The 27,833-nt window shown below is 42.5% G+C and overlaps 1 protein-coding gene and 1 pseudogene across 3 annotated transcripts; both read left to right on the top strand.

Annotated features, from left to right (window-relative positions):
* The first annotated feature begins 1,119 nt into the window (after positions 1-1,119).
* Positions 1,120-16,509, top strand: LOC139555166 (HEPACAM family member 2-like). 3 transcript variants are annotated; one of them, XM_071368736.1, is made up of 10 exons: positions 1,132-1,272; positions 6,868-6,913; positions 7,919-8,278; positions 8,552-8,836; positions 12,491-12,790; positions 14,180-14,308; positions 14,599-14,620; positions 14,728-14,762; positions 15,172-15,245; positions 15,493-16,509. In XM_071368736.1, exons 3-10 carry the CDS (start codon positions 8,101-8,103, stop codon positions 15,625-15,627), a joined length of 1,158 nt encoding a protein of 385 aa, XP_071224837.1. In that variant the 5' UTR covers positions 1,132-1,272; positions 6,868-6,913; positions 7,919-8,100; the 3' UTR covers positions 15,628-16,509. The 3 variants fall into 3 exon arrangements, with proteins under 3 accessions (XP_071224836.1, XP_071224835.1, XP_071224837.1); XM_071368734.1 differs by lacking the exon at positions 6,868-6,913 and having other exon boundaries at positions 1,121-1,272; XM_071368735.1 differs by lacking the exons at positions 6,868-6,913; positions 14,180-14,308 and having other exon boundaries at positions 1,120-1,272.
* Positions 16,510-18,229: 1,720 nt separating this feature from the next.
* LOC139555197 (syndetin-like) overlaps positions 18,230-27,833 on the top strand; it is a 174,722-nt pseudogene continuing 165,118 nt past the window's right edge.

Below are 27,833 nucleotides of genomic sequence, written 5' to 3'. Positions count from 1 at the left end.
CCACATTTCATCATGGTGATGGTCATGCGATCTTCGAACATTTCACCACATTCACTTCACTACATTCAGTTGTCGCAATAGCGCTATCACTCAGCGACGCCACAGTGAAACACGTTGACACTGTCTGTCTGTAAACAATGTCCTTTTTCATGACGTGGAGATCTGCACTAAAATGACCATGCAGGAAACGATTTGCCTGTTTTAGTCGCGTAGTTACCATAAGTGTAACGAGAAACAGTATTGCACAGTTCAACTGTGTGAAATACAGATACATTTACTCTCTCTCTCTCTCTCTCTCTTTCTCTCTCTCTCTCTCTCTCTCTCTCTCTCTCTCTCTCTCTCTCTCTCTCTCTCTCTCTCTCTCTCTCTCTCTCTCTCTCTCTCTCTCTCTCTCTCTCTCTCTCTCTCTCTCTCTCTATATATATATATATATAGTCGCTCATTTAATATTTCAGAGAGTTTAAATATGACTGCCTATGAGTCTGCCTGTGACAGTCTGTGCTTGCTGGCTGTAAACACGTGTTTTTCATCATCTTCCTGCATTGTCCTTCCCTTGTCTACATTGACATGTCTTTACCACCTAAATGACATTCTCAACCTTTAGCTACCCTCTCTATTCCATTACACTCATACCTCTCTTTCTCTGTGTCGCTAAGCCCATATCTAAACTAACACTCACATTTGTCTTTTAACAGCACAGATTTTGCTAACAGCTACTTTTTTTGTGGAAGGTTTCACTTGCAATGACTGTAGTATATGTTTGTCTCACCTGCCTTAGTACAAGTCGTGCTAGATAAGAGTGTCTGCTAAATGACCAAAATGTAATGTAAATGTATGCTTGTGCCTGTGACCATCAGGCTTAGTGAAATGTAAGGATACATTTACATTACATTTCGACTAGATAGTATACAGCTTATGCCAGAATTTACTTTCATTACAGGTTTTTAGTAGAACTGATGCAGCAGGTTAACAGAATGAACGTAGCAGTTTAGGAGAGGTAGGTTTAGGCTTATGTCAAATGTTGTTCCTGTGCCTGCCAGGTGTAGCTTACCTCTCCCACTCAAATAACATTGGGAGGGGCCTGGGCTGCTGGCTGGCTCCTCTTATTTCCCTGGCAAATGTTGTCACCACCAGTTCCCCTCCTTCCCACCTCCCTCCCTTACTGTCACAGTCTCAAGCCAGAGCGGATAACTCCTCAGAGGATAATGGAGGCTCCTGGAAGAAGGACCTTTGTCGCTCTGTGTTTCTACACTGCACTACTTACTCTCTCAGGTAAGAGGAGGAAGAAATATACATGTTAATTGAATGTCATTTCAGGAGAAATTCAATTAAATGTTTTGCGAGTGTAACCAAAAGCCTTGCAATATGGTCCCACATCAACATCAACATTGACAATTATCTTTCATTAGTTGGATCATCATCGAGCCATTAGACTGTATTTGATTTGATCAGTTATTATGCGCATATAGAATGGTACTTCTTTATTCATAGTTTATAGGACAGAGATACCCCTATGCATGTGTGTTAATGCAAAGCGGTGATGTTCGTGTTGTTACTACGTAGGTATGTTAGATTGCAGTAGCTACCGATATTTATTATCTGATTGCATGTGTTCATATGCGTTTTTTGGTTTGACTTTTATGGTCGTAATGAGGGGGATTTTAGCATTTCTGTAGTAAGCAAAAGAGGCAGGAAGGACACACTGGAAAGAGTTCATCAACCAGGCCTCTGCTGACTCAGCTTGGAGTCTGTCTAATCAGGGACTGACTGGGAACAGAAATCGACCCCGGCTTTTCTATCAAACTGGCCCATCAGGGACGGACTGGGAACAGATATCGACCCTGGCTTTTCTATCAAACTGGCCCATCAAGGACGGACTGGGAACAGAAATCGACCCTGGCTTTTCTATCAAACTGGCCCATCAGGGACGGACTGGGAACAGATATCGACCCCGGCTTTTCTATCAAACTGGCCCATCAGGGACGGACTGGGAACAGAAATCGACCCCGGCTTTTCTATCAAACTGGCCCATCAGGGACGGACTGGGAACAGATATCGACCCTGGCTTTTCTATCAAACTGGCCCATCAGGGACGGACTGGGAACAGAAATCAACCCTGGCTTTTCTATCAAACTGGCCAATCAGGGATGGACTGGGAATAGATATCGACCCCGGCTTTTCTATCAAACTGGCCCATCAGGGACGGACTGGTAACAGAAATCAACCCTGGCTTTTCTATCAAACTGGCCCATCAGGGATGGACTGGGAACAGAAATCGACCCTGGATTTTCTATCAAACTGGCCCTTCAGGGACGGACTGGGAACAGAAATCGACCCTGGCTTTTCTATCAAACTGGCCCATCAGGGATGGACTGGGAACAGAAATCGACCCTGGCTTTTCTATCAAACTGGCCCTTCAGGGACGGACTGGGAACAGAAATCGACCCTGGCTTTTCTATCAAACTGGCCCTTCAGGGATGGACTGGGAACAGAAATCGACCCCGGCTTTTCTATCAAACTGGCCCATTTCTTTCCTCAAGTCCTCCACACTGGCGCATTTGTTAGATGGTTCAGTCCATCTGGCATTTTCCAGAATTTCCCTATGGCCAGTCCGTCCGTGCTGATGATAACAGATATCCAACCAATGTCACATGACCAGATAAGCCCACTCCCTGATGCACTAACACAACAATATAACTCACTTCAAAGACTGTGTTAATGTGATTAGGGGCAGCAGGTAGCCTAGTGGTTAGAGCATTGGGCCAGTAACCGTAAAGGTTGCTAGATCGAATCCCTGAGCTGACAAGGTAAAAGATCTGTCGTTCTGCCCCTGAACAAGGCAGTTAACCCACTGTTCCTAGGCCGTCATCGTAAATAAGAATTTGTTCTTAACTGGCTTGCCTAAATAAATAAGTAAAGATCTTGTTTGTGTAATGAAGGAGGAGGGGGACACTTGATGGTGGTGTACCAGCAGCATTCAGCTGGCCAATGGGTTGGTGTCAACGGGCAGAGTGTGTGTTTATGAGTGTGTGTCAGTGAATACCTCCTCAGAGCCCACTGTCTCAGCCATCTCCACTGTCTCTTATCCAGTGGTGAAAGTAGAGACCTAAGCATGCACACACATGTTGTTTTTATAGCCTAGGTGTAACCTAATCATAGAATTACATATTGTATCCCTATTCATTTCATATGATCTCTGTGGGCCTAGTAGACTAGGCCTAGTAAAGATTGGTCATATAACATGTACTGCCGTTTAATGTGGCATAAACACAAGCAGTCATGATGTTTTAATCTGATTGTCTAACAATCACTTCAATCACTTCTTCAAGCTAGGCTATGGGCGCACGTTCGTCCACTCAACAAATTATTCCAGCATCCAAACAGTGCACTGTGCACCCGCAATTTGATGAATGGAAAGAGACATCTGTTACAAAACACCTTAATGTGTAGGCCTTACTCCTGTAGCCTGAATTTATGCTTCCACTGCTTTCCGTGTGCGTCTCGGTCTGGGCCACTCATCTCCGCCTTGGCAAAACGTAAGTGTTCTGATTAAACCACAACGCATTTTGGAGCGTATGCCAAACGGTTTCAAGTCAATTTGCAAATGTTTCATGCACCTGACATGCGGTAATGTTAAATGATGGTGTAATAGCATATCGTTTTCTAGGCATTTTGTGTTCATTATTGTGATAGGCTCACATTTTACCATTACGGCGTATACCCCACTATTTATTTTGCCGGGATGTCGTAACAGACTGTACTGGCTTACTTTCCCCCCTGCTCTTATCACCCCAACAATCCCGGGCTTGGTTAGAGAAAACAGTGGCAGCAGTGGGTTCAGCACACTCTTGTCCTGCTTATTCAACCAGACTGGTCTCATCGACTAGACGTAATATACTGTAGTAAACATAAATCTGGGACACTCAAATCAGTATATGTTACGTTAGGTATGGTGGAAAAAGAAAAGGAGAGCCGCACACTTTAGGAGCTCAGATGCAATCATTTTATAGTCAACATTTTGTATAATGACAAACACTGTGAGTCACTAGTTTATATAGTTTGAAAGGACACACACAGGTGTCTGTAATCATGGCTGGCTGTGGCTTGATTTCATTGGTTGATTTACAGATATATAGAACATATAAACAATCATGAATGGTTAACATCTGATCATAAATAAAATGTGGCTACATTGGCCTAACAACATTATTTATAATGGTTAGTAAAAACACAATAATCATAAGAAAAGCTTCAGATCAAAGTCTACGTTGAGACCGAAGGGCACAAGGGTCTTTAAATGAAAGGTCCAGGCGGCCTCTCGCGTTAACAATACATTTTTGAGGTCACTCCCTTTCCTAGGGAAGGTGAAGTGTTCGATGCCAATATAGTGAAGGGACAGAAAAGAGGGCCGCAACTGGGTACGTCGAGTTTTTGCACCTAATGGTGCTACGATGTTCAGAGATTCTTACTTTTAGTTTGTGCTTCATTTTGCCCACATAAGTTTTACCACAAGGACAAGTTATAAGATAAATAACTGCCTTAGTGGTGCACGTGATAACACCTTTGATTGGGATCAGTTTCCCTGTTTGGTGGTGTTTGAAGGATCTACATTTGTAAGTGCCATTGCATTGAGAACAGCCATTACACTTGTAATTTTGATCCGGTAGAGGCACAAGGAGACATTTTGAAGGGGTATTTTGTTGTGGTAAATCAGAGTTAATGTGGTGGTAAACCAATTAATCTCTGAGGTATGACTTTAGCATTTTAGCTAATTAGCTATTTTTGAGCTACTTTGCAACTACTTAGCATGTTAGCTAACCCTTCCCCTAACCCTAACCCTAACCCTAATCCTAACCCTAACCTCAATCCTTAACCGCCAGAGCTAACGTTAGCCACCTAGCCACCCAGCTAACGTTAGCTACAACAAGTTGGAAATCCCCCCCCCCCCAAAAAAAAAGTTTACTTTTTTTATTTTTACAATACAGAACATAAACATACAAACGACAGCATACAGAAGCACACAAACATCAACGACATCACACCAGCCCAGACCCACCTGCTCACACCCCCATCTCCAGCGCCCACATCACTCTCCACCACATGGCATCAAACGGCACCATTTTGTTTCTCTTCGTCGTCCACACACTTTCAACATTTAGACAGTAAGGCATTTGACCTTTCCATTGTGTTAGCGATGGAGGATTGGTTGATTTACAGTTTTTAAGTATATACGTTTTTTCAAGATTCTTGGAATTCATGACATATTTGGGCTCCCGAGTGGCACTGCATCTCCGTGCAAGAGGCGTCACTACAGTCCCTGGTTTGAATCCAGGCTGTATCACATCTGGCCATGATTGGGAGTCCTATAGGGCGGCGTACAATTGGCCCTCCGTCCGGGGTAGGCCGTCATTGTAAATAAGAATTTGTTCTTAACTGACTTGCCTAGTTAAAGAGTTTAGCAAATTCTTAACATATTGTACAAATTGGAATTCGTAACATACAGTATCATACGAATTCTAATTCGTAACATATCATACGAAATGGATGATGGACATCCACAAATTAATACATAACATACGAAATGTAACAATACATTCCAAATGAAGTGTCTCGGATTTGCATACAGAATAATACAAAAAGCTCTGAGACCAGGTTGATTCAACACCGACACACACACACACACAGACACCCACACACACACACACACACACACACACATGCGCACGCGCACACGCGCACGCACACACACACTATCAGAATGGTGGGTGTAGCTGGTGTATGCAGTCAGGCGCAGGAGAGCAGAGAATTGGGAGCAACGTAACTTTACTCAGAATAATGAATGGTGCAAGGTAAAACAATACACTTGCCCAAACACAAACACACGGACATCAACTTTTACGCACGGGCAAGAAACCACACCCGTCGAAATAACCAGTCACCAACATTACCGAACATGACATAAAACAATCCCGCACAACACCATGGAGGAAACAGAGGGTTAAATAGATGAACAATAATTAGGGGAATGAAAAACAGGTGTGTAGAAACAAAGACAAAACAAATGGAAAAAGAAAAGTGGATCGGCGATGGCTAGTAGACCGGCGACGCCGACCGCCGAGCGCCGCCCGAACAAGGAGAGGAACCGACTTCGGCTGAAGTCGTGACACACACACACTCCCAGGGATGACCAAACTGCTACCCGTGGCCAACAGGCCACTCAGAGTGTGACATGGATGGGGGAAGGCTGTTTCTACTATTAAAGTTTAGGACATAACACCAGGCACAGAGTTAATCTATTGTGATGAACAACAGGGGGGTCCAGCAGGGCCTGGACGTTCACTGGGAGAACTGGACTGACTGGGGAGGATGGAGGGAGCGAGAGAGGGAGAGGGAGGGAGGGGAGAGAAGAGATGGAGGTGAGGGGAGGAACAGTGGAAGTAGGGAGGGAGAGAGAGGTGAGGGAAGAGAGAGAGGGGGTGAGGGTCAAGAAAGAGGGAGGGATTGAAAGAGACAGAAAGGAAGGGAGGGGGATAGAAGACAAGGCATAAAAACAGAAAGGGAGAGAAAGGGATAGGGGAGCGGGGAGATACAGGGAGAGGGAGGTGGAGAAAGAGAAGGAAGGGGGGTGTATTTACCTTTATACCGCCTAGCTACCTGCCTGCTGCTGCTTAATCTGAGCTGGCAACAACACACTTATGACATCACCCAGTCCCTTCCTAATCGTAGAAACTCAACCCTGCCATTGTTATTTTGAGAAAGAAAGACAATGTGGAAGACACGAAACCTAATGACAGTAAATGTCAGTTCATTAACAGAGTCTATTTTCTATTGGATGTCGTAACTCAAATGTGATTGTTTTTCTGTCAGTTATCAGTGTGGGAACTGCTTGCCACCGCAATGTAAACAGAGCAAAGTAAGTGTACAATATTCAACGGCTACATCATACAGCTTAAAGATGTTTGCTTTAATACCAGTTAGTAGTAACAAGACACAAGGCTTGTCATTGGCTCGAAGAATTGGGCTAATATTTGCTTACCTCAGTTTCAGGACAGAGTTCTGGATAAAGTAAATGGAATGTGTCAATCATGATGTGTCAATCATGTAAACGTATCTCAGTCTAACTTATTCTTTCTGCTCTATGAAGCGCAGCATGAAGAGACGTAGACTGCCATCTTTACTTTTCATGTTAGTTAAAAGATCAGGGCCCTTATTCATAAAGCATCTGGGAGCAGGGGTGCTGATCTAGGATCCGCCTGTCCATATAATCTTATTCATTATGATCGAGAAGGCAAAACTGATCCTAGATCAGCACTCTTACTCTGAGATGCTTTATGAGGGCCCATATTGTACCTGTTTTGTATGCACCAGTACCTTCGTGTGTGACATGTTTACACCCCCCCCAGAAACATTGCCACTATAGTATACCACTATGTACATCTAATGAGAAACATTGCAGGCTCTAAGGTAGAAAACACAATGGCCCAACACATGAAGAGGTACACAAACTGGAATCTTTGCATTTGTTATTAGTGTGATAGAGTCCACCCTCTGAGACTAATTTGTTAATCTCTTTCTCTCTCTATAGCTCACTCTCTTGCTCCTTCCCTCTTCTATAACACTCTCTCACCCCTTCCTTACCTCATCTATAATACTCTCTCTCACCCTTTCCTTACCTCCTCTATAGCTCTCTCTCACCCCTTCCTTACCTCATCTATAATACTCTCTCTCACCCTTTCCTTACCTCCTCTATAGCTCTCTCTCACCCCTTCCTTACCTCATCTATAATACTCTCTCTCACCCTTTCCTTACCTCCTCTATAGCTCTCTCTCACCCCTTCCTTACCTCCTCTATAATACTCTCTCGCTCCTTCCGTCCTCTATAATACTCTCTCTCACCCCTTCCTTCCCTCCCTCCTCAGAAGTAAACTCAGAGTTCGTCCACGTTCCGTCCGTGCTCAATGGCGTCAAAGGGAAGTCCCTCCTCCTCTCTGTGGAGACTCACTTTCAAAATGAGGATGTTGAGATCCAGGGCAGCTGGTACCAGACCCGTCCGGGGGGCCCCAAAACCCTCCTGGTGACCTTCCACAACCATTCAGCCATCATGGTGGCCTCCATGAGACACAGGAACCGCTTCTTTTTCCAGCCCCCCAACGCCTCTCTCCTGATCCCCAGGCTGGACGAGGCAGCGGAGGGGGGCTATCACCTGGACCTGGACATTCACTTCCCCCAGAGACAGGAGTTCGTCAGGGTCGAGAGGACCATTCATGTCACCGTAGATGGTGAGTTGGGGGTAGACACCAGGGATTCTTATGTCAATCTCTATTTTTACGTCAGTGATTGACGAGCTATACATCTTATATATGTTGTGTACACAGGCAGATCATTGTGGAATGTTGCATGTATGGAACATTTCGGCCTGGCTGCATCAATCCAATTGCCATGTACTTCGAAAGACTAACAGACCTTTCCCGTAAATTGTTTAAAGGACTGCATTACAATACTGTTCCTTTCATCATCAGCTTACTCACTGTTCTATCTCTCCCCTTCTCCAGTACCTGTGTCCACTCCTGTTATCAGGAAGACCCCATCTTCTACAGTTGTTGAGGACAAGGAGAACGTGACGTGGACCTGCTGGGTGGAGAACGGAACCAGGGTCCAGTACCAGTGGCTGAGGAACAACATGCCCCTAGATGCTAGTGATTGCCATCAGTTCTCCCAGGATAACTCTACTCTGGTGATAAGTCCTGTGAGGAAGAAGGACATTGGACAGTACCGCTGCCTGGCCAAGAACCACATCAGCCAGAGACAGAGCCACACCCTGGACCTTAATGTATTCTGTAAGTACTGTAGGTCTGTCTAAAACAGCACACCCCCTGTTGGTCTGTCTAAAACAGCACACTCCTGTTGGTCCACTGTTGGTCTGTCTAAAACAGCACATCCCTGTTGGTCCACTGTTGGTCTGTCTAAAACAGCACACCACTGTAGGTCTGTCTAAAACAGCACAACTCTGTAGGTCTGTCTAAAACACCACAACTCTGTAGGTCTGTCTAAAACACCACAACTCTGTAGGTCTGTCTAAAACACCACAACTCTGTTGGTCTGTCTAAAACACCACAACTCTGTAGGTCTGTCTAAAACAGCACAACTCTGTAGGTCTGTCTAAAACAGCACAACTCTGTAGGTCTGTCTAAAACACCACAACTCTGTAGGTCTGTCTAAAACACCACAACTCTGTTGGTCTGTCTAAAACACCACAACTCTGTAGGTCTGTCTAAAACACCACAACTCTGTTGGTCTGTCTAAAACAGCACAACTCTGTAGGTCTGTCTAAAACACCACAACTCTGTTGGTCTGTCTAAAACACCACAACTCTGTAGGTCTGTCTAAAACACCACAACTCTGTAGGTCTGTCTAAAACACCACAACTCTGTTGGTCTGTCTAAAACAGCACAACTCTGTAGGTCTGTCTAAAACAGCACAACTCTGTAGGTCTGTCTAAAACACCACAACTCTGTAGGTCTGTCTAAAACAGCACAACTCTGTTGGTCTGTCTAAAACAGCACAACTCTGTAGGTCTGTCTAAAACACCACAACTCTGTAGGTCTGTCTAAAACAGCACAACTCTGTAGGTCTGTCTAAAACAGCACAACTCTGTAGGTCTGTCTAAAACAGCACAACTCTGTAGGTCTGTCTAAAACAGCACAACTCTGTTGGTCTGTCTAAAACACCACAACTCTGTTGGTCTGTCTAAAACACCACAACTCTGTTGGTCTGTCTAAAACACCACAACTCTGTAGGTCTGTCTAAAATAGCACAACTCTGTAGGTCTGTCTAAAACAGCACAACTCTGTAGGTCTGTCTAAAACAGCACAACTCTGTAGGTCTGTCTAAAATAGCACAACTCTGTAGGTCTGTCTAAAACAGCACAACTCTGTAGGTCTGTCTAAAACAGCACAACTCTGTAGGTCTGTCTAAAATAGCACAACTCTGTAGGTCTGTCTAAAACAGCACAACTCTGTAGGTCTGTCTAAAATAGCACAACTCTGTAGGTCTGTCTAAAACACACACCACAACTCTGTTGGTCTGTCTAAAACACCACAACTCTGTTGGTCTGTCTAAAACACCACAACTCTGTTGGTCTGTCTAAAACACCACAACTCTGTAGGTCTGTCTAAAACAGCACAACTCTGTAGGTCTGTCTAAAACACCACAACTCTGTTGGTCTGTCTAAAACACCACAACTCTGTAGGTCTGTCTAAAACAGCACAACTCTGTAGGTCTGTCTAAAATAGCACAACTCTGTAGGTCTGTCTAAAACACCACAACTCTGTAGGTCTGTCTAAAACAGCACAACTCTGTAGGTCTGTCTAAAACAGCACAACTCTGTAGGTCTGTCTAAAACAGCACAACTCTGTAGGTCTGTCTAAAATAGCACAACTCTGTAGGTCTGTCTAAAACACCACAACTCTGTAGGTCTGTCTAAAACACCACAACTCTGTAGGTCTGTCTAAAACAGCACAACTCTGTAGGTCTGTCTAAAACACCACAACTCTGTTGGTCTGTCTAAAACAGCACAACTCTGTAGGTCTGTCTAAAACAGCACAACTCTGTAGGTCTGTCTAAAACAGCACAACTCTGTTGGTCTGTCTAAAACACCACAACTCTGTAGGTCTGTCTAAAATAGCACAACTCTGTAGGTCTGTCTAAAACAGCACAACTCTGTAGGTCTGTCTAAAACAGCACAACTCTGTAGGTCTGTCTAAAACAGCACAACTCTGTAGGTCTGTCTAAAACACCACAACTCTGTTGGTCTGTCTAAAATAGCACAACTCTGTAGGTCTGTCTAAAACAGCACAACTCTGTAGGTCTGTCTAAAACAGCACAACTCTGTAGGTCTGTCTAAAACAGCACAACTCTGTAGGTCTGTCTAAAACAGCACAACTCTGTAGGTCTGTCTAAAACAGCACAACTCTGTAGGTCTGTAGGTCTGTCTAAAACAGCACACCCCTGTTGGTCTGTCTAAAACAGCACAACGTTGGTTGGGGAAGGAAATGAATGGCAACTTCTCATACTGTATTTTCCCCATTTTAAAGAAGTACAAAGACTTTACATCCTTCTGGCCTTCTATGAGTAATCTCAGTATGTAAATCCATACCACCCCTGGGCACACACTGTGCAGAAATGGCATTTGCATGTCTGACAGACGTCCAGTGTTCTGTGGCGATACTATCGTGATGCTGTTGGGTTAATGAAGCCAGGCTGGTCCTGGCAGGTTTGGAGATTGTTGGAGATTGTTGACATATAATATGTTTGGACATTAGCCCGTCCTACAGTTGAACATGTTATCTTCCAACAAGACAACAAATGTTGCAGTACGTCAAAACAGTTCCGTTATGATAAATGCAGTTCGTAATGGTTGTATTTGTAGATGCAGTCAGAGGAAAGGGCCTCATTAGATGTGACCTCTTTGCCTTAACATCTAATTTAACACCCATGTAGCTGTAATATCACATTACATGACTACCTACTACATTACTGCTCATACAGGTAGACTTTATTATACTATTGTGTATTTCTATCAGCAGTTATATAAATGATTATGTTACGCTGATGGCTGCTGACAACACACTTCAAGTTGGGATTGCAGAGACGGGCAGAAACTGAGAGAAGATAATTACAGATCATTTACAGATGTTATTTTGTTGATACATGGTTATTCTTCATCTTACTGAGGAGGACTAGGCCCGACTTTGAGAAGCACTTCCCTAAGCCATTTCAGTATCACATAGCCATTGTCATTTTTGAGGATATGAGGTTTCATTATAGGGCCCCGTCTAATACGTTTGCTTTCCTATCAACAAACCCGATGTGCAAGCTAATATGATGACCACAGTGACTAGTAGCATATCCTAGCAACTGAGGCACACAGCTCTAATGTCAGCTTTGTTTTCGATATACGACGGACATTTCACAATGGGAAAACGCCTTCGCTAGAACCTGAATGTTTTAGCGGCCATATGGCGTTGCTTCAGGCTGACACTCTGATGACAAAAATAAATCAAAATACAGTAATTGCCACCTGTTCGGCTAAAGGACGTGAGAAGACCTGGACTACCACTAGTGCCTGTAGCAGTGAAACTACTCTATGTCTTGTAACCTGATTTGTAGTGGCGTAAAGCTTAATAAAGAGTAGTGATACTAGCAAGAGCAGTGTGTGGGCTTCTTCTTTTTTCTCATGTTACTCAACTGTTACCACGCACCTGAAACAAAGATAGCTCAGATGTGCGAGTGCCTTTTGAATTTTAGTGGAGAAGAGCCAAAAGCAGCCTTACAATAGGACGACATGTTCACTCAGTTAATGAGATTCTGAATTATTGATGATAAAACAATTTATCTTAGCTGCCAAAGGATCCTAGTTTACCACAGTCCCAATAGAGTTTGAAGTTGATCTTAGTGTTTGTGACAATATGAGCCCCTCTGATATCTTCCAGATGGTCCTTACAACCTGGCTGTAAAGTCTGACCATGGCCTGAGGACCGGGGAGGTCTTCACAGTGAACCCTGGTGAGCTGGTGTTCTTCGACTGTCAGGCCGACTCCAACCCTCCCAACAGCTGTATGTGGATCTCTAAGACCAACAACGCTACTGAGGTCATCACTGTGGGACTGCGCCTGGAGGTCACCTCATACAAGCTGGCCCCGGCCGAGGAATTCCTTTGCAGGGCGTTTAACAATGTGACCCAGAAGCAGGACGAGACCCAGTTCACCCTGGTGGTGGCCAGCCTGGGGACAGGTGGGTAGAGCTGGGCTGCTGTCCTGGAGGGAATGAAGGAGGGACTGGGAACACACACACACACACACACACACACACACACACACACACACACACACACACACACACACACACACACACACACACACACACACACACACACACACACACACACACACACACACACACACACACACACACACACACACACACACACACACACACACAGGCCTGGGGTGCTGACGTAGCGTAGGTGGGACTGAGAATCAGGTCTGGGTACCCACTGTGCACCTTTTCATGCCATAAAGTACCAAGGTGAAGACGAGGAAGAGGAGAAGATGAGGCGTACTGTCAGAGGGCCAAATGTTACTGACATTTGAAACCTAAATGGTGTATATACTATAACCTTTTTCTAAATGTGAGCAGTAGCCTTGAATGCAGATAGTCCAAAGTAAAGGTACCTTTAGAACAGAACCAGGTAATTCACCTACACACAGTGAATCATAAATATTATATTTCTTCTCAGTTGCTATGTGCCTGGCCTGTGTAAAAGTCCACTGGCTCCGTAGGAGAGTAAACGGAGAAAAATAACAGCTGGTCTCATTGTTGACCACGTTTTACTGCATGTGTGGAGTTTCTATGTGTAGGTGGTTTCAACCTCCAGATAAGCAAACATACACACAATCTTGGCTACTGTATAGCAAGTGACATTGTTGAAAATATAATCTATTGAGAAGTATCTAAAAATGTTATGAACAAACTAAACGTACTGTCCACCAGGTCTGAGTTGACAAGTTTACTCTTAGCTTGGACTCTATTCCCCAATGTGTAGCATTTAGTCACAAAACCTGCAGGGCCGGTTTCTCAGACACAGATTAAGCCTAGTGTCACGCTTCTCGTGGGCTGAAGGAAGAGTGGACCAAGGTGCAGCGTTTAATAAAGTGTTCATGATTTAATCCAAAAAAACAATCGAACAAAAACAACAAACAGGAGAACGAAAGCGAACAGTTCTGTCAGGCAAACAAAACAGCTAAATAGAAAATAATTACCCACAAAAACCATGTGGGAAAAAGCTACCTAAGTATGGTTCTCAATCAGAGACAATGATAGACAGCTGCCTCTGATTGAGAACCACACCTGGCCAAACACACAGAAATACAAATCATAGAAAAAGGAACAGAATGCCCACCCAAATCACACCCTGACCAAACCAAAATAGAGACATAAAAAGCTCTCTACGGTCAGGGCGTGACACTTAGTCCATGACTAAAAAGCATTTAGAAATTCTCTATTATAATATAGTAGCTAGCTTTTTAGTCCAGGTCTAGGCTTAATCTGTGTCTGGGAAATCAGCCCTGTTTAAGTTATAAAATTTATTCTGAATGTAGAGTTGTTCTCTTTTATTTGTAGGAAAGGAGAGATATGTCCAGGAGAGCAACTCATTCTCTCCTCTGGCTGCCATCACTCTGTCCTGTATGTTCATTACTGGCTGTATGTTACTGGCCTACTTCATAAAGACCTGTCATCATCCCAAGAGAGGTAGATGTTATGGCCCTCTTCATAAGTCTCAGGGTGACAGCAGCAACTGTGACCACAGAACACACACTACTACTGTAGACACTAGATTTTGAAGTTTGTTCACAGTACAGTAAATGTAAATCATCTGCAAATGCTATGTCAAACTGAAACAGGATATAGGAGAAAATAACATCTTCTGACTCTCTATATCATTTGTGTTATTGATGAAGAGCATGACTCTCTATATCATTTGTGTTATTGATGACGAGCAAAAAATATCATCTTATCATCTTATCTTGTTTCTTTTACAGTTCTCATGAACATCTATAACAGGTAAGAACATTACTGATCACTGCTTACACATGAATAAAGACCTCTGTCTAGGTAGCCTACATCCAGTAAATGGGTTTAATTCAAGTTTATTTGCCTCTACCATGCAGACCTTTGACAGAACCGAAGCGCCCACACTGTTCAGGTAAGTTCCCTCTCTCCAGCTGCACTGTTTACTTTATACCTTATACCCTTACATTCCTGCCTGTTGTTAGGCAGTGTCGTGGACATAGCCTTAGACAAACAATACTCTTCATAAAACCTTCACCAACATTGAACAATTACAGTAATCATACTTGTTTGCCTTGTGCAGGCATATTTGTCCATTAGCTTGGTTGATAATCTCTTCACGTTTCAGTTGGATTCGTCTGTGCTTTAGTGAACTGAGTTCAATACATTTAACTGTGGTGGGGCAGTATTCGGTTTTCCCCAAACCAAAAGTGACACGTACTAAATCAAATAGTCTACTAGGAACAAGAAACAGGAAGTAAGTGGAGAGAGAATAGAACATTGACAGGTGAAGATATAAACTATTAACTACATTGTACTTGCAGGTCATGAGGATGCAACGGAAGACTTTGGCATCTATGAGTTTGTCTCTATACCTGGGAAAATGGAATCTACACAGGTATGTTGTATGTCTTGCAACAATGCAGCTTGGTACAAAAGTCGTAGTTTTCTGTTGTTACACCTCTTTCATATTGTTGTGACCCTCGCTAATGAGCCCATGTTACAATCCCCCCCATAGAGGTTAACCCTATTGGAGGAATGCGTAGCATGTTTGCCTTTCACGCTTGCGACCCAGGTTCTATTCCCACCCCCTCCGTTTGCTATAACATGTAGCGTCCCTAAATGTGTTTGTTTTCATTTCCCAGGCATCAAGCAGATCTCTGGCACACCTAGAGTCTGTCCAGGATTTGCATACCACCATCTATGATGTCATTCGGCACATCCCTGAAACTCCCACGCTGGCTAACCAGAGTCTGCTGTTGAAGCAGTGTGAAACCTAACTAGAGACCAGAATATTATTAAAGATACTTTCTGAGTCCCCAAGTGGAACCATATTCTCTGTATAATGCACCATTTTTGACCAAAGCCCTATTTCTACATAGGGAATAGGGTGCCATTTGGGATACAGACCCAGTCTGTGAACATTCTGTAAATGAACTCCAGTGAGGTTTTCCTCCTGACAAGTGTACATACCTTCACCAAAGTCCCAATCACTTCTCTGAAATCCCATGGACATTATTCATCAATGGATGAATCCAAAGAGCTTTAATGTGGGAATAAGATATACTGTATTGATCTACTGGAATCTAAGATATCTCTGCTAGTGAACTTGTTATCTGATCGAATGACTGTGTTACTAATCCTGTCAGCCATTAATTTACACTACAGGAACATATGGTACAGTTCCCACATCTTACTTACTATTTTCAAATATTGTATTAATTTAATTTAAAGTACAAGGGTTTTCTTTGAGATCTCATGAATATATTTTTCTCTTGTGCTATTTCAAGCTCTCTCTGGAAGTGGGCAAGTATATTTGGATGAATGAATTATCACATTGCAAGTGAGATACTGTCTGATGGCTGTGTTGTCAAACATAATTTTTTAGCATGTAAATACATCTCTTCTACACTGCATGCAATTACTTTTTTTTTTCTTCAAGAAATGACATTTTGTTTTACGGAATAAGTCCTATTTATTTCCAAGTAAACGGTTGATGGTCCTCTCTTTCTGATGTAGCATTTCTTATCTCGACATTGTCAAATACACTCCACCGGAGGTTGAAATGCCAGATGTGCTGTTGCCTGTCTGCAAAGTATCGTACAGTTTCCAGATACAGATATGTGCTTTTTGGATTTTAATAAAGATTTATAACAATTTGATCAGACTCAAAGAGAGCAGCATCTTTCCATAATTAAATATGATGTTTTCTGCCTGCCATAAGGTCTTAAATGTATAACTTTAGTGGTCTGAGGTGGGCGTCAGGTAGTCTAACGGTTAGAGGCAAGCCAACAACCGGAGGGTGGCCAGTTCAAATCTGAAAAATCTGTCAGGAAGTGTGCTGGCAACTGGAGGGTTGCTGATATTTCATTTGATCAGGTCTGTTCTGGTCTGATCAGGTCTGATGTGGTCTGGTTAGGTCTGGTCTGGTGTGATCTGGTCTAGACAGGTCTGGTGTGGTGTGGTGTGGTCTGGTTAGAGAGAGGGAGTGACAGAAGGAGGGTTCAGCATGTGGCACTGTGCCTTCCATCTGCTCCTGCTGACTCATAGTCTCGAATAGGTGTGTGTTTGTGTTTGTGTGTGTGTGTGTGTGTGTGTGTGTGTGTGTGTGTGTGTGTGTGTGTGTGTGTGTGTGTGTGTGTGTGTGTGTGTGTGTGTGTGTGTGTGTGTGTGTGTGTGTGTGTGTGTGTGTGGAAGAGAGAGGGAGGGAGAGAGAGGGGCGAGGTGGGAGATGGAGAGAGAGAATCTAAATTTAGATTAATGACTCGGGTAAATGCAGACCAACTGCAAGAACATCTTTAGCTGTGTCAAGTGTGTTACTTTATCCCCAGTAAGTACTGGAGAGTTTGTTATAATTTTGACCAAATGCATTCTGCATTCAGAGTATATTGTATGACGTCGGCTTGCTTCTGTTAGGAAGTCCATCTGTCTCTCTGTATGTTTTACGGGAGGATCCACTCAATACAACTGCATGACAAACAGCACTGGTGCCTGGAGGCAGCACCTCTCCTCACCTTCATTTGACAGGGAAATACTGGAGCGTCATTAAGCAGGAGCAGGAACTAGATTAGGTTGTGTTGTTTTAAACCAGGCTTTACTGGACCAGGGAGGCCTAGTAGTGTTTGGTGCTTGAGATGATGTGTTCTAAGAACCCCTCAATTAACCCCATGATTTTCCAAACATGCCTGTAGCAATTCAATTACTTTCCTATTTAATTAATGAGTTGTAGGAAGATAGGCTACATGATCAACATGCTGCATTATGTGATAGGCTACTACCACACACACACACACACACACACACACACACACACACACACACACACACACACACACACACACACACACACACACACACACACACACACACACACACACACACACACACACACACACACCTATTTATGGCCTTATGACAATTGTCTCTAACCAAAAGAGACATCACTTACAGTAAGTAGCCTACTACTGTCATTATTATGTTCAGGTGAGGTTGCAGGAGACACCTTGAAGTCAAATTGTATAGTTAACCTTCTGCTTTACAATTCTGGAAAGCCACAGGAATGGCAGTAGCCACAGGAACGGCAGTAGCCACAGGACTGGAGGCACAGTACAGTATGTGGCTTTAGTAAATGGAAATGGCCTGATCTTCAATAAAGGGTTTATTACATCCATATTTGTTCTAAACCTGTGGGTTAACATTCACTTCTACTCTGCTGGAACTGCATTCAATAAACAACTTCACACACATTTTTTTGTAGAAAACTGAAATAGAAAATAAACAAATGACTGTTTTTGACAGCATGAGGTAAAAACGTCACACTCTGTAGCACCCATTGAACTACACTTCCCACATCTAGCAAGAAATAATAACGTGATAGATAACTAACATGGCCTCTCTCTCGCGGAGAGCAGGAGCTGAAACGTTGATAGTAAAGCATTATCATCTAAAATGAACCGGTTATCTGTTGGACAAAACATTATTTTACGATGCAGAAGATAAAGTCACTTATGGCCCGGCAGGTAAGTGAACAAAGTCCCCGAAGCCTGTCAAACGCCTTGCACTGACATAGCCGTAGAATGTTAGCCATGTAACGTTAGCTAGCTTGCACTGCAGTTGACATCTCATCCGATAACAATATACTTGGTAACGATGATCTTGGTCTATTTAAACCACAGAACAAGATCCCAGTTAAGATAGATTGCTGTCTCATTGAAGGAGGAAGCATGTATTTAATTTTTTTATTTAATTTTTATTTAACAGTAACATGCAAAACATAAACATAACAGCCAGAGGGATTCCACAAATAAATAAGAGGAGAAAAAAACAAAAAAACACAAATCCACATTATATCAATTCAAATACAGACATGTAGCGAATACATTTTTTAAACATTTTGTTTTGTATACCTTTTAATGACTCTAAATAGTTTTCCAAATCAGATAAAAAAATTAAGAAAAGGGGCTTTTTCTTCATAAATGTTGATTTGTGTATGAAAAATGTTCCTAATAAAATAAAGAGATTTATGACATACTCACGTTCAATTGTGGAATCAGTGTAGTAAAATAATATGTCAAACTAAGAAATTTCAATGGTTGTATGCAATTTTAGGCCAAGATATAGTTTTACATCAGTCCAGAACATTTCACTATATAAACAATGAAAGAATAAGTGTTCAATAGATTCAGTTTCTAGTTCACAAAAACTGCATTCACTGGTAACATCAGGTATATATTTAGAAATCAAGCTATTACACGGATAGAATCTATGGATAATCTTAAAGGAGATCTCCTTTACTTTATTGGTCACCATACATTTGTGTGGAGTGAGCCAAGCACGACGCCAGTTTACATCAAACGAGGAAGCCCAACAAAATATCGCAGAGGGAATAGACTTCCTGTAGAAAATATCCCTTAATAAAAGATTGTTTAATTTCGTATCTAGTAGACCTATGCCATTCACCTGAATATCGCTTACAATCGGAGATATTCCAAAATATGCATTATTCTGAAGTAATGTTTTTATCCCACTAGGTATAGCTTTAATAACAGTGTCATATTCCTTGCTTGAAACCTCAAAGTTGTATCTTTCCACAAATTCTCTCCACGTAAATAGATTCCCACTAATATTAACTAATTGGCTGACAAAGGACAACGTTTTTTGAGAACCAGTTACGGTAAAATAACATCTTGTTTTTATGTAATATCGACCCATTGTTCCATATAAAACATTTATGAGGTGAAAAGTTGTGTTTATACAGCAAAGCCCAGCACATTAAAGCCTGCTTGTGAAAAGCCGCCAATTTCACAGGAAGTTTACCCACAATATATGGACATTGTAGTAAAAAATTAAGCCCTCCGAACTTCTGAAAAACAAAATGAGGTATAATAGTCCAGAAACTATAAGGATTTTTTATGTACCTTTTAACCCAGTTGACCTTTGATATCTGATTGAAGAGTGAAGTCTAAGACATTTAGACCGCCATCACAAACCCTGTTGGTGATAACATCTCTTTTTATCTTATGTGGCTTGTTTTTCCATATGAAGTTGTACAATAACTGATCTAAGGTACAGCAAGTGGATTTGGGAATGTCAATAGGTGAAAAAAGATAGGATGCACGAGATAGCCCCTCAGCTTTGGATAAAAGCACCCTTCCTTGAAGACTTAAATCCCTTCCTAAACATGAGGATTCATTTTGGACAGATTCAGTTACAGGGTTCAAATTAAGATCATTCACAGCCTTAAGATTTTTGGTGATTTTTTACACCGAGGTAGGTTACAGTATCTTTTACAGAGATGTTACAATCTGCTGGATTGACAGCTCCTTTAGGAGGAAGCATGTTAGTTAGCGAGCTAGCTTTCTCGCTAGCAAGGTACAGCGGTGCTCTGAGTGACTGAGAAGTTTATCATTAGCCAGCAGCAAGTAACGTTTAGAGGAAAACAATGGACATGGAAGTTCTCACCTTGCAGCAAGGTAATGTCAGCTTGCTACTATCTAGCTAGCTTACATGAATAGCAGGGCCTATCAGTTACAGACATTCTTGAGATACGTATCTGTATCTTGTTGCCTTTAGCCAGCTAGCTAGCTAGCAGAGTCATAATATGCAGTACTATCTATGTGTCAGTCTGTGGCATACACTTCACAAACACCTAGTACTCAGATAACGACTACAGGTCAACACCACAGACGGTAATTCACCAGTGTGACTTCAGCCAAGGGGCGTTTTGTCTATTGATTGCTGCACACAGTATACAGTTAGCTAAACCTGTCTGCCGTAAGCTACCAACTTCATCCTTGTTCTTGTTGACAGGGTCTGACAAGCCCACAGAAGAGCATGGCAGACCTCAGCCTTGTGGAGAACTTCAGGATCTCAAGCAATGTAAGTTCTCTTCAGAGATGTATAATAATTCCATTTGTATGAAGCTCAATTTAGTAGAGCTCTCGGATGCTATTTCATTTCACTGCATTCAGACAGTTGTTGGCATTACTGTTAACCAATAAACCACCTAACTGTACAGTTATGTATAATATATAGTGTTACTCCCAGCTATCCACAATTGAAACAGTTTCAGTTTTTTAGCTACTGACCTAAAACAGATCTCTCCCTCAGTATGGTAGTTACTTCCAATAGACTGTTTACGTTCCTGTACATTTCTACATTAAATCATTGTTGGTTACCTGTAATTCTTAGCATTTTCATTTGTCACTGTAACCTAGCAATAGAGGACTGTATGACATGCAATATGAGTGTTGATCTGTGTCACAACATATCCTTTGAATGAACAGCTCAGCTTGAGAACACATAGAAGCGGAAGGCTATTACGTTTCAGTCTTAGATTTAGCCAGGGTCTCCTGCAGACTTAAGGCAATTTGCTAAAGTAAGAAACACTTTAGGAGTCACATGCTTTATGTAACCACTGTCTTTCAGGTGTACATCACATTCACATTGAGCTGCCTTTTCATATGTCTCTAGTCCTTCAAGGCTTGTTACATCATTGTCCTACATCACACTACAGAGAAGCCAAGTGTCAGAAAGATTGAGGTTGGTCATTCACCAGTCCTCATGTCAAGCACCGCAATCAGGATAATGTATAGGCTAGCTGTCCTGCTGAGACAGTATTTCAGCATTTTGGACGGGAGAGTGAGCCATTGCTTAGAAAATGCAATCAGTCGCTGTTAGCCATGAGGGGCAGTCATTAGCCACTTGTTCGAATTCAATTTGTCAAGAGCGCTGCTTGAAGCAAAGAATGTCACAATGCCCTGTTTATAATGTTAGTCACTCTTCAGGAGCCGCATCAGGCACTTTCCTTTGACTTTGCTGTTTAAGCTCCAGCTGAATAGAACTTGGAATGGGACCAACCCCATTACCCGACATACAGGTGATGTTGATTCAACAAGACATTTAATTTCCTCTGTTCTGAGCCTGTTATTAACTTCCACAGTTCATTTTCTCCTGTCTGTGTGGGTCGGTGACTGCCGACTGCTGAAAGGTATAGATCCATTTTGGCTGTCAAGGTTTAGCCTATGTGAATGATGTCACATTGAACGCATAGGCAGTGTCTGCCCCCAAATGGTAACCTATTCAGTTTATAGTGCACTATATTTGCCCTACATTTGTCCAGGGCCCATAGGCCCTACTTGTATTTTAATGCTGTTGTTGGAGTGGATTATAAATAAATAAAATCCTACACCATCCTTTCATTTGCACATAAAGAAAACTACACCAAATCAACTGCTTGAAAAGGTGTTCTGTTCATCTTTGTCCCTGACCTTCGTTTAAGGGTAGAACAAGACAGCGCTGAAAGAGATGCTTCAATGCTGTCCCTTCAAACAGACTGTCTGTTTAGGAAACATATCCATTCATTAGAGTCTAGTCAGCCTAAACACAGAGGCACATGACACAAAACAACACTTAAGCTAGCCTACTTCACAAACAAATACGTTTTAGCTTACATTTTTCTTGTACCTTTGAATGTGGACATAGAGCCTAGTCTACAATCCTATTAGTGAAAAATGCTGTTGACGGCTTCTTACAGGAACTGATTTCAACATGTCACATTAAGATAAGAACATGCATTTGTATGCAGCGTAATCAGTCGGTGAAAGAAAGCCAAGGGAAAAGGTAACATGATTAAGGCAAAGCTCTATAACGGCTTTCCTGACTCTCTAATAGTGATCAGCTGCTGGTGGACTAACTGGATTACATCCTGGTACTTTACTATATATTGAACAATGTAGGCTTCCTGCTTCTGAAAGAGTCAAGGCTCCTTCCAAGCATGTTAGGTGGTTGATAGGATTGCCTCTCTCTTGCCTCTAATGGAACTTTGAACACCATTTATCACCTATAAGGCTTAGAGACAATTTATGCTTGATCTGAAAATGTGGTCGGCGGTGCCGTATTGATGGTGTGATGCAATTGCGGAGGCATGCAGAGGCCAAATCGAGCTCGGTACTGCATCGCCGTGCGCCTCCCAAATGTTGTAACAATGCGGAGGACTCCGTATAGCTCCGCATTGACATGATTGGTTGACTGGAGGTGAGGGTGGGAGGTCCAGCATAAACACAAACTCACTTCCTTCACAACAGCTCTGCTCAGCGACGCGCAAGAAGTATACATGCCCTGACTTCTGCAGAGGCCGTGTATTAGTCGACATGTGGGCTTCAATGTGCTATGAAGGAGAGAGGGAAAACATGTTCATCTTTTAGTATCCACCCCTTTACACCCACATACACCTGTTCCAGGGAGTATGTATGACTTGGCATTGCTGCTTGGAGAAGAGGGTCAAACCAAGATGTGGGGGGGATTTCCATACATTAGGGAGTTCAAACCATACTATTCACATAGCTCAAACTGGTTTGGCTGTGGATCAAACCATTAATCTCCCCCCTGGTGTAGTAGCATCTGGCTATCTCTAGGGAAGAGGAGTGCTGCTGAGTTTGATTGACGGATGCTGCCATCCAATGAAGACCCAGATAAGTTAGAGAATGATCGATGGGCGGGTCTAGATTAATTTATCCAGTACCTGCTGGGAGCAGCGGGTCAGAAGGTGGCCATTTTAGGATTAGTGTGACCGTACAAGGCTTTGCTAGCCTGGGTTTTAGTCTGTTTCTGCTCTCTTGACATTTGTCATGACATTGAGTGAGATGGCTACAGTCATTTCACATGTCTAGGAACGGAAGTGGCAATACTGATTGTTATCTGCAAATTCTGTCTTTCTCCACATTCTTGTTCTTTTCAAAACTGACCTCAGATCAGTGTTTAGGGGCATCTTCATCCTACTCCTTCACACAGTGAGGCTGGCTTTCAGATCTAGACTATTGTAGGCTCCTGCATCCCAAATGGGCCCTGTTTAAAAGTTGTGCACTACAAAGGGAATAGAGTGCTGTTTGGGATGTAGGCATATTCCTTTAAAGGAGGTCAGTTCTTTCTCGCTGACAGATAAGTGTTATTGTTGCGGGTATCTCTCTTTGTAGCCCTCAAACTGTTATGCCTCTTGCCTTTCCTGGGGCTCTTTATGTGTATGACCTACTCAACTCACTTCTCTGACGAAGCAGCTGAGACAATATAGTAGAATTCCTTTGATATTCTTCTTTTTTTTTTCTTTTCTTCCCTACTACATTTTAAGAGATGCTTTTGTGGGAACTCAAATAATTCACTGACATTTAATCTAGGCTCCACAGTAGCATGAAGCGACGGGCATTGCCATTGATTACAATTCACTTATTTCAAGCTCATTGTATATGCATCCAAATAATCTCTCCTTCCTCCTGAAATGAACATTTGTTCACTTAAAGCATTGGATTGGTGATGGCATCTGCAAGAGGTAGTTTCCATATACCTTTCAAGTCCATAAGAGGAAGTGAACAAGTGCATACTTCAGGAGAAAGGAGAGATTATTCGAATGCACCCAGTTCCATGTAGGCTAGTTCTCTTATCCACCACTAGGTGTCCCTCTGACATCATGTGTACTGCAAAGCTCAAGGTCTTGGTTTTCAGGAGTTACCACAGCCACAAAGTCATAAACCTCTGCCTATTTCTTCACTTTATCTTCTTAAAATGGGATTTTTAACCTAACCTTCACCCTAACCTTAACCACAATGCTAACCTTATGCCAACCTTAACCTTTAAATTAAGACCAAAAATTAAATTTTTATGATATTGCCATTTTTGACTTTGGGGCTGTGGAAAAAGAACATCTTAACCATTTACATCAAACTGACTAGAAGAAACAAGGGAAGCTTCTGGAAAACCTTAATAATGATTATGAAATGAATAAATTATTGTTGTTAAAAAAGCCATTTATCTAGGTCTTTTGACATTCAATCGAATAGAAAGTCGGTGTACAATATGCTAATAGCGTTGTATTGAGTTTATTTGTCATAGTCCTCCTTGCAAGTGCTCAAACGAATCAAGTTGATGTTGTTATTGTGGGTTTTGCTTGTGATGGATAGGTCAGCGGGATAATCTCAGAACAACGCTCACAACATGGCCTCTGATACTCTTTGATATCCCGTTAGATGACACTAGTTAACCCATTGCTCAGGAACAGATGAGGACATACAGTATAATGACCAATTAAGCTAGGGATGAATGAATATTCATAATTGCTCTCATGACAATGACATTGTTTTAATAATTATTGCTCGAGTAGAATGTGAATTGATTGGGGAAATAATCGAACGCACACACGCAAACAAACACATTCCTCTCCCACTTAGTCACCTGGTATTGTTGCTTCTGACACTCACAAAAAAAGGAACCCCTTTGTCTGCTGCTTGATTTGCTCTCTGCATTCAATAACCACTTCATCTTTTGAACAGCCTTTGATAAGGCTCATTAAGCAGCCTACTTTTCGGTGCAAATGGCTTTTTAATTTCCCTTTCTGCCCATATTGAGGAGGAACTACACGATGATGAAACTTTTTAATTTGAACGGAGGAGGTCTCATTGTTTGGTTTTAACCCATCAAAGTAAATGTGATCAAAGCTTGATGATGGTTGTGAGTGTTCTAAGAGCCTCTGCTCTACAGGGTTCAGGGGGAAGGTTTGAGTTGTGTTTGTGTCTCTGAAGCAGAGTGGAGCCTCTTAATGAGTCATTCAGTTAGGTTGATTTAGTTGTCTTCTATACCTTTTTAAAGAGAGAGAGGGAGAAAGAGAGGGAGGAAAAAAGAGAGTTGAGAGAAGGGCTGTATCGACCTGGAGTTTTCTGAGAGACGCAGCTCACTTCCTGTCAATTTGGATGTCTTTTTTTTTATTGTCTTTTTTTTTCTCTGTCTTTATCAGGGAGCGATGACTCATTCAACCTCTATCCTTCCCTCCCTCCATAATTTCCCACCCACCCACACGCCTCCCTCCTACCCTCCATAATTTCCCACCCACACGCCTCCCTCCTACCCTCCATAATTCCCCCCCCCCCCCACTAGGGATGCTGAGCTCCTACGCTCTGCCCACCCACACACTCTCTGTAGGCTCCTGCTGTTTTCTCTACCCAGCCTAAAATGTGGCAGAGCTGCACAGCATGCATTCACACGGGAGGTAGGTACTCGTCCCTCTCTGAAGTGTCTCACTTTTACTTGAAAAATATGGTTTTGAGGCTATTTTCTCTAGGCAGAAAATAGACCTTATATCTCTGGTGTGGATGTGATATAGGCCTAGCTGGCAGACCCTATATCTCTGGTGTGGATGTGATATAGGCCTAGCTGGCAGACCCTATATCTCTGGTGTGGATGTGATATAGGCCTAGCTGTCAGACCCTATATCTCTGGTGTGGATGTGATATAGGCCTAGCTGTCAGACCCTATATCTCTGGTGTGGATGTGATATAGGCCTAGCTGTCAGACCCTATATCTCTGGTGTGGATGTGATATAGGCCTAGCTGGCAGACCCTATATCTCTGGTGTGGATGTGATATAGGCCTAGCTGTCAGACCCTATATCTCTGGTGTGGATGTGATATAGGCCTAGCTGGCAGACCCTATATCTCTGGTGTGGATGTGATATAGGCCTAGCTGGCAGACCCTATATCTCTGGTGTGGATGTGATATAGGCCTAGCTGGCAGACCCTATATCTCTGGTGTGGATGTGATATAGGCCTAGCTGGCAGACCCTATATCTCTGGTGTAGATGTTGTGCAATAGGTGTTGTGAAGGTTAATCAGCCCAATGGATGAGCTCTGAGAAATCAATAGATCCTCCGCTGGTTCCCAGATACATTATAGAGAGTTCTCTTCTCTCACAGAGCTCCAGCTTCCTTCCTTCCCACAAGGGTGTCCCAGCAACCACCCAATGTTTCCCGCTGGAGTGTTAATGACCTTACTGATGCATCTATTTCTCTCTCTACCCCCTCACCTTTCTCACCACCTCTCTCCCCCACCCCACCTCTCTCTGATATCTCAGGAGGAGTTGAGGGAGATGAGGGAGCAGCCCATCGACCCCCAGGCAGAGCAGGAGATCATTAACAACATCCAGGAGGTCTACTACTCTGACGACTCCTTCGACATGGTGCAGCACGAGCTGGAGGTGAGTCAGTTAGTTAGGCTAGTTAGACTAGTTAGGCTAGTTAGTTAGGCCTACTGTTCACTACAGACCCAGACACAACAAGCTGGAGGTGAGTCAGATAGTTAGTTAGTTTAGTTAGGCCCACTGTTCACTACACGCTTAGAAAAAAAGGTTCCTTATAGAACCAAAAAGGGTTCTATCGCATGCTTCATATATGGCACACCTAAAAGTTCTATATAGAACCCTTTTTATACGTAAAAAAAAAAATCTGAACCCTAGAGGATCTTCTTCACTGAACCAAAATGGTTCCAAATAGAGCCCTCTATGGTGCCATTTATGAATTATGGCTACTACTCTTAAACAGTATTTTTTTTTTGCTAACAAGTCCAGGCGATGGGGCCACACTGATATCTCCAGCTTGGTTCCCAAGTTTCTTAAACAAACCAAACCATCTTTGTTATCGTGTCGCCATAATATTTGAATTGAGGAAGTGTGATCATAATCATTAGGATATTTTAGTGATCCACAGTAGACATCCTAAATGCGCCCCAGCCTTCAGATGTGCACTTGAGATGCGTTTTAAGGCTATGGATGCATAAATGAACTTATCATTTCCAACCATTTAGGTCAGTTGTATGCTGCTTTGCGATCTATTTACAGCAAGGGTTACATTAAATAGGCACAATATTTTTTACTGATGCATTTGGCAATATTAAATTAATACGCACAAAACATATGAACAAAAGCATTCACTGTGAAAGTTGGTAGATGTAGGCCCTTCATATAAAGTTATGGGCAGCATTCATTCAATTTATTGAATCAGTTATTTTTTTCTTGATCAAACTACTATTACTGACATGGCAGATTCGGACAGCACTAAAATTACAATTACAGATGTGGTGTTTTGTGCTTGTGCACATAATGACATTACCTGACCACCCCCAGTAAAAGGAATCCAATCCCAATAGGGCTTTAGGTAAGGGCTGTTTCCT

This window comes from Salvelinus alpinus, chromosome 26 (genome assembly GCF_045679555.1).
Source record: "Salvelinus alpinus chromosome 26, SLU_Salpinus.1, whole genome shotgun sequence".
Taxonomy (NCBI): Eukaryota; Metazoa; Chordata; class Actinopteri; order Salmoniformes; family Salmonidae; genus Salvelinus; species Salvelinus alpinus.
The sequence above is the reverse complement of the archived record's forward strand: the minus strand, read 5'-3'. Positions and strand labels throughout refer to the sequence as shown.

What these genes read in the sequence shown, in the direction of transcription:
- LOC139555166 (XM_071368734.1), top strand. Translation starts at nt 1,206, where the DNA reads ATGGAGGCTCCTGGAAGAAGGACCTTTGTCGCTCTGTGTTTCTACACT. An exon ending in TGCACTACTTACTCTCTCAG is followed by an intron (nt 1,273 to 7,918) that starts GTAAGAGGAGGA and finishes CTCCCTCCTCAG; the next exon opens with AAGTAAACTCAGAGTTCGTC. An exon ending in CTGTCATCATCCCAAGAGAG is followed by an intron (nt 14,309 to 14,598) that starts GTAGATGTTATG and finishes TTTCTTTTACAG; the next exon opens with TTCTCATGAACATCTATAAC.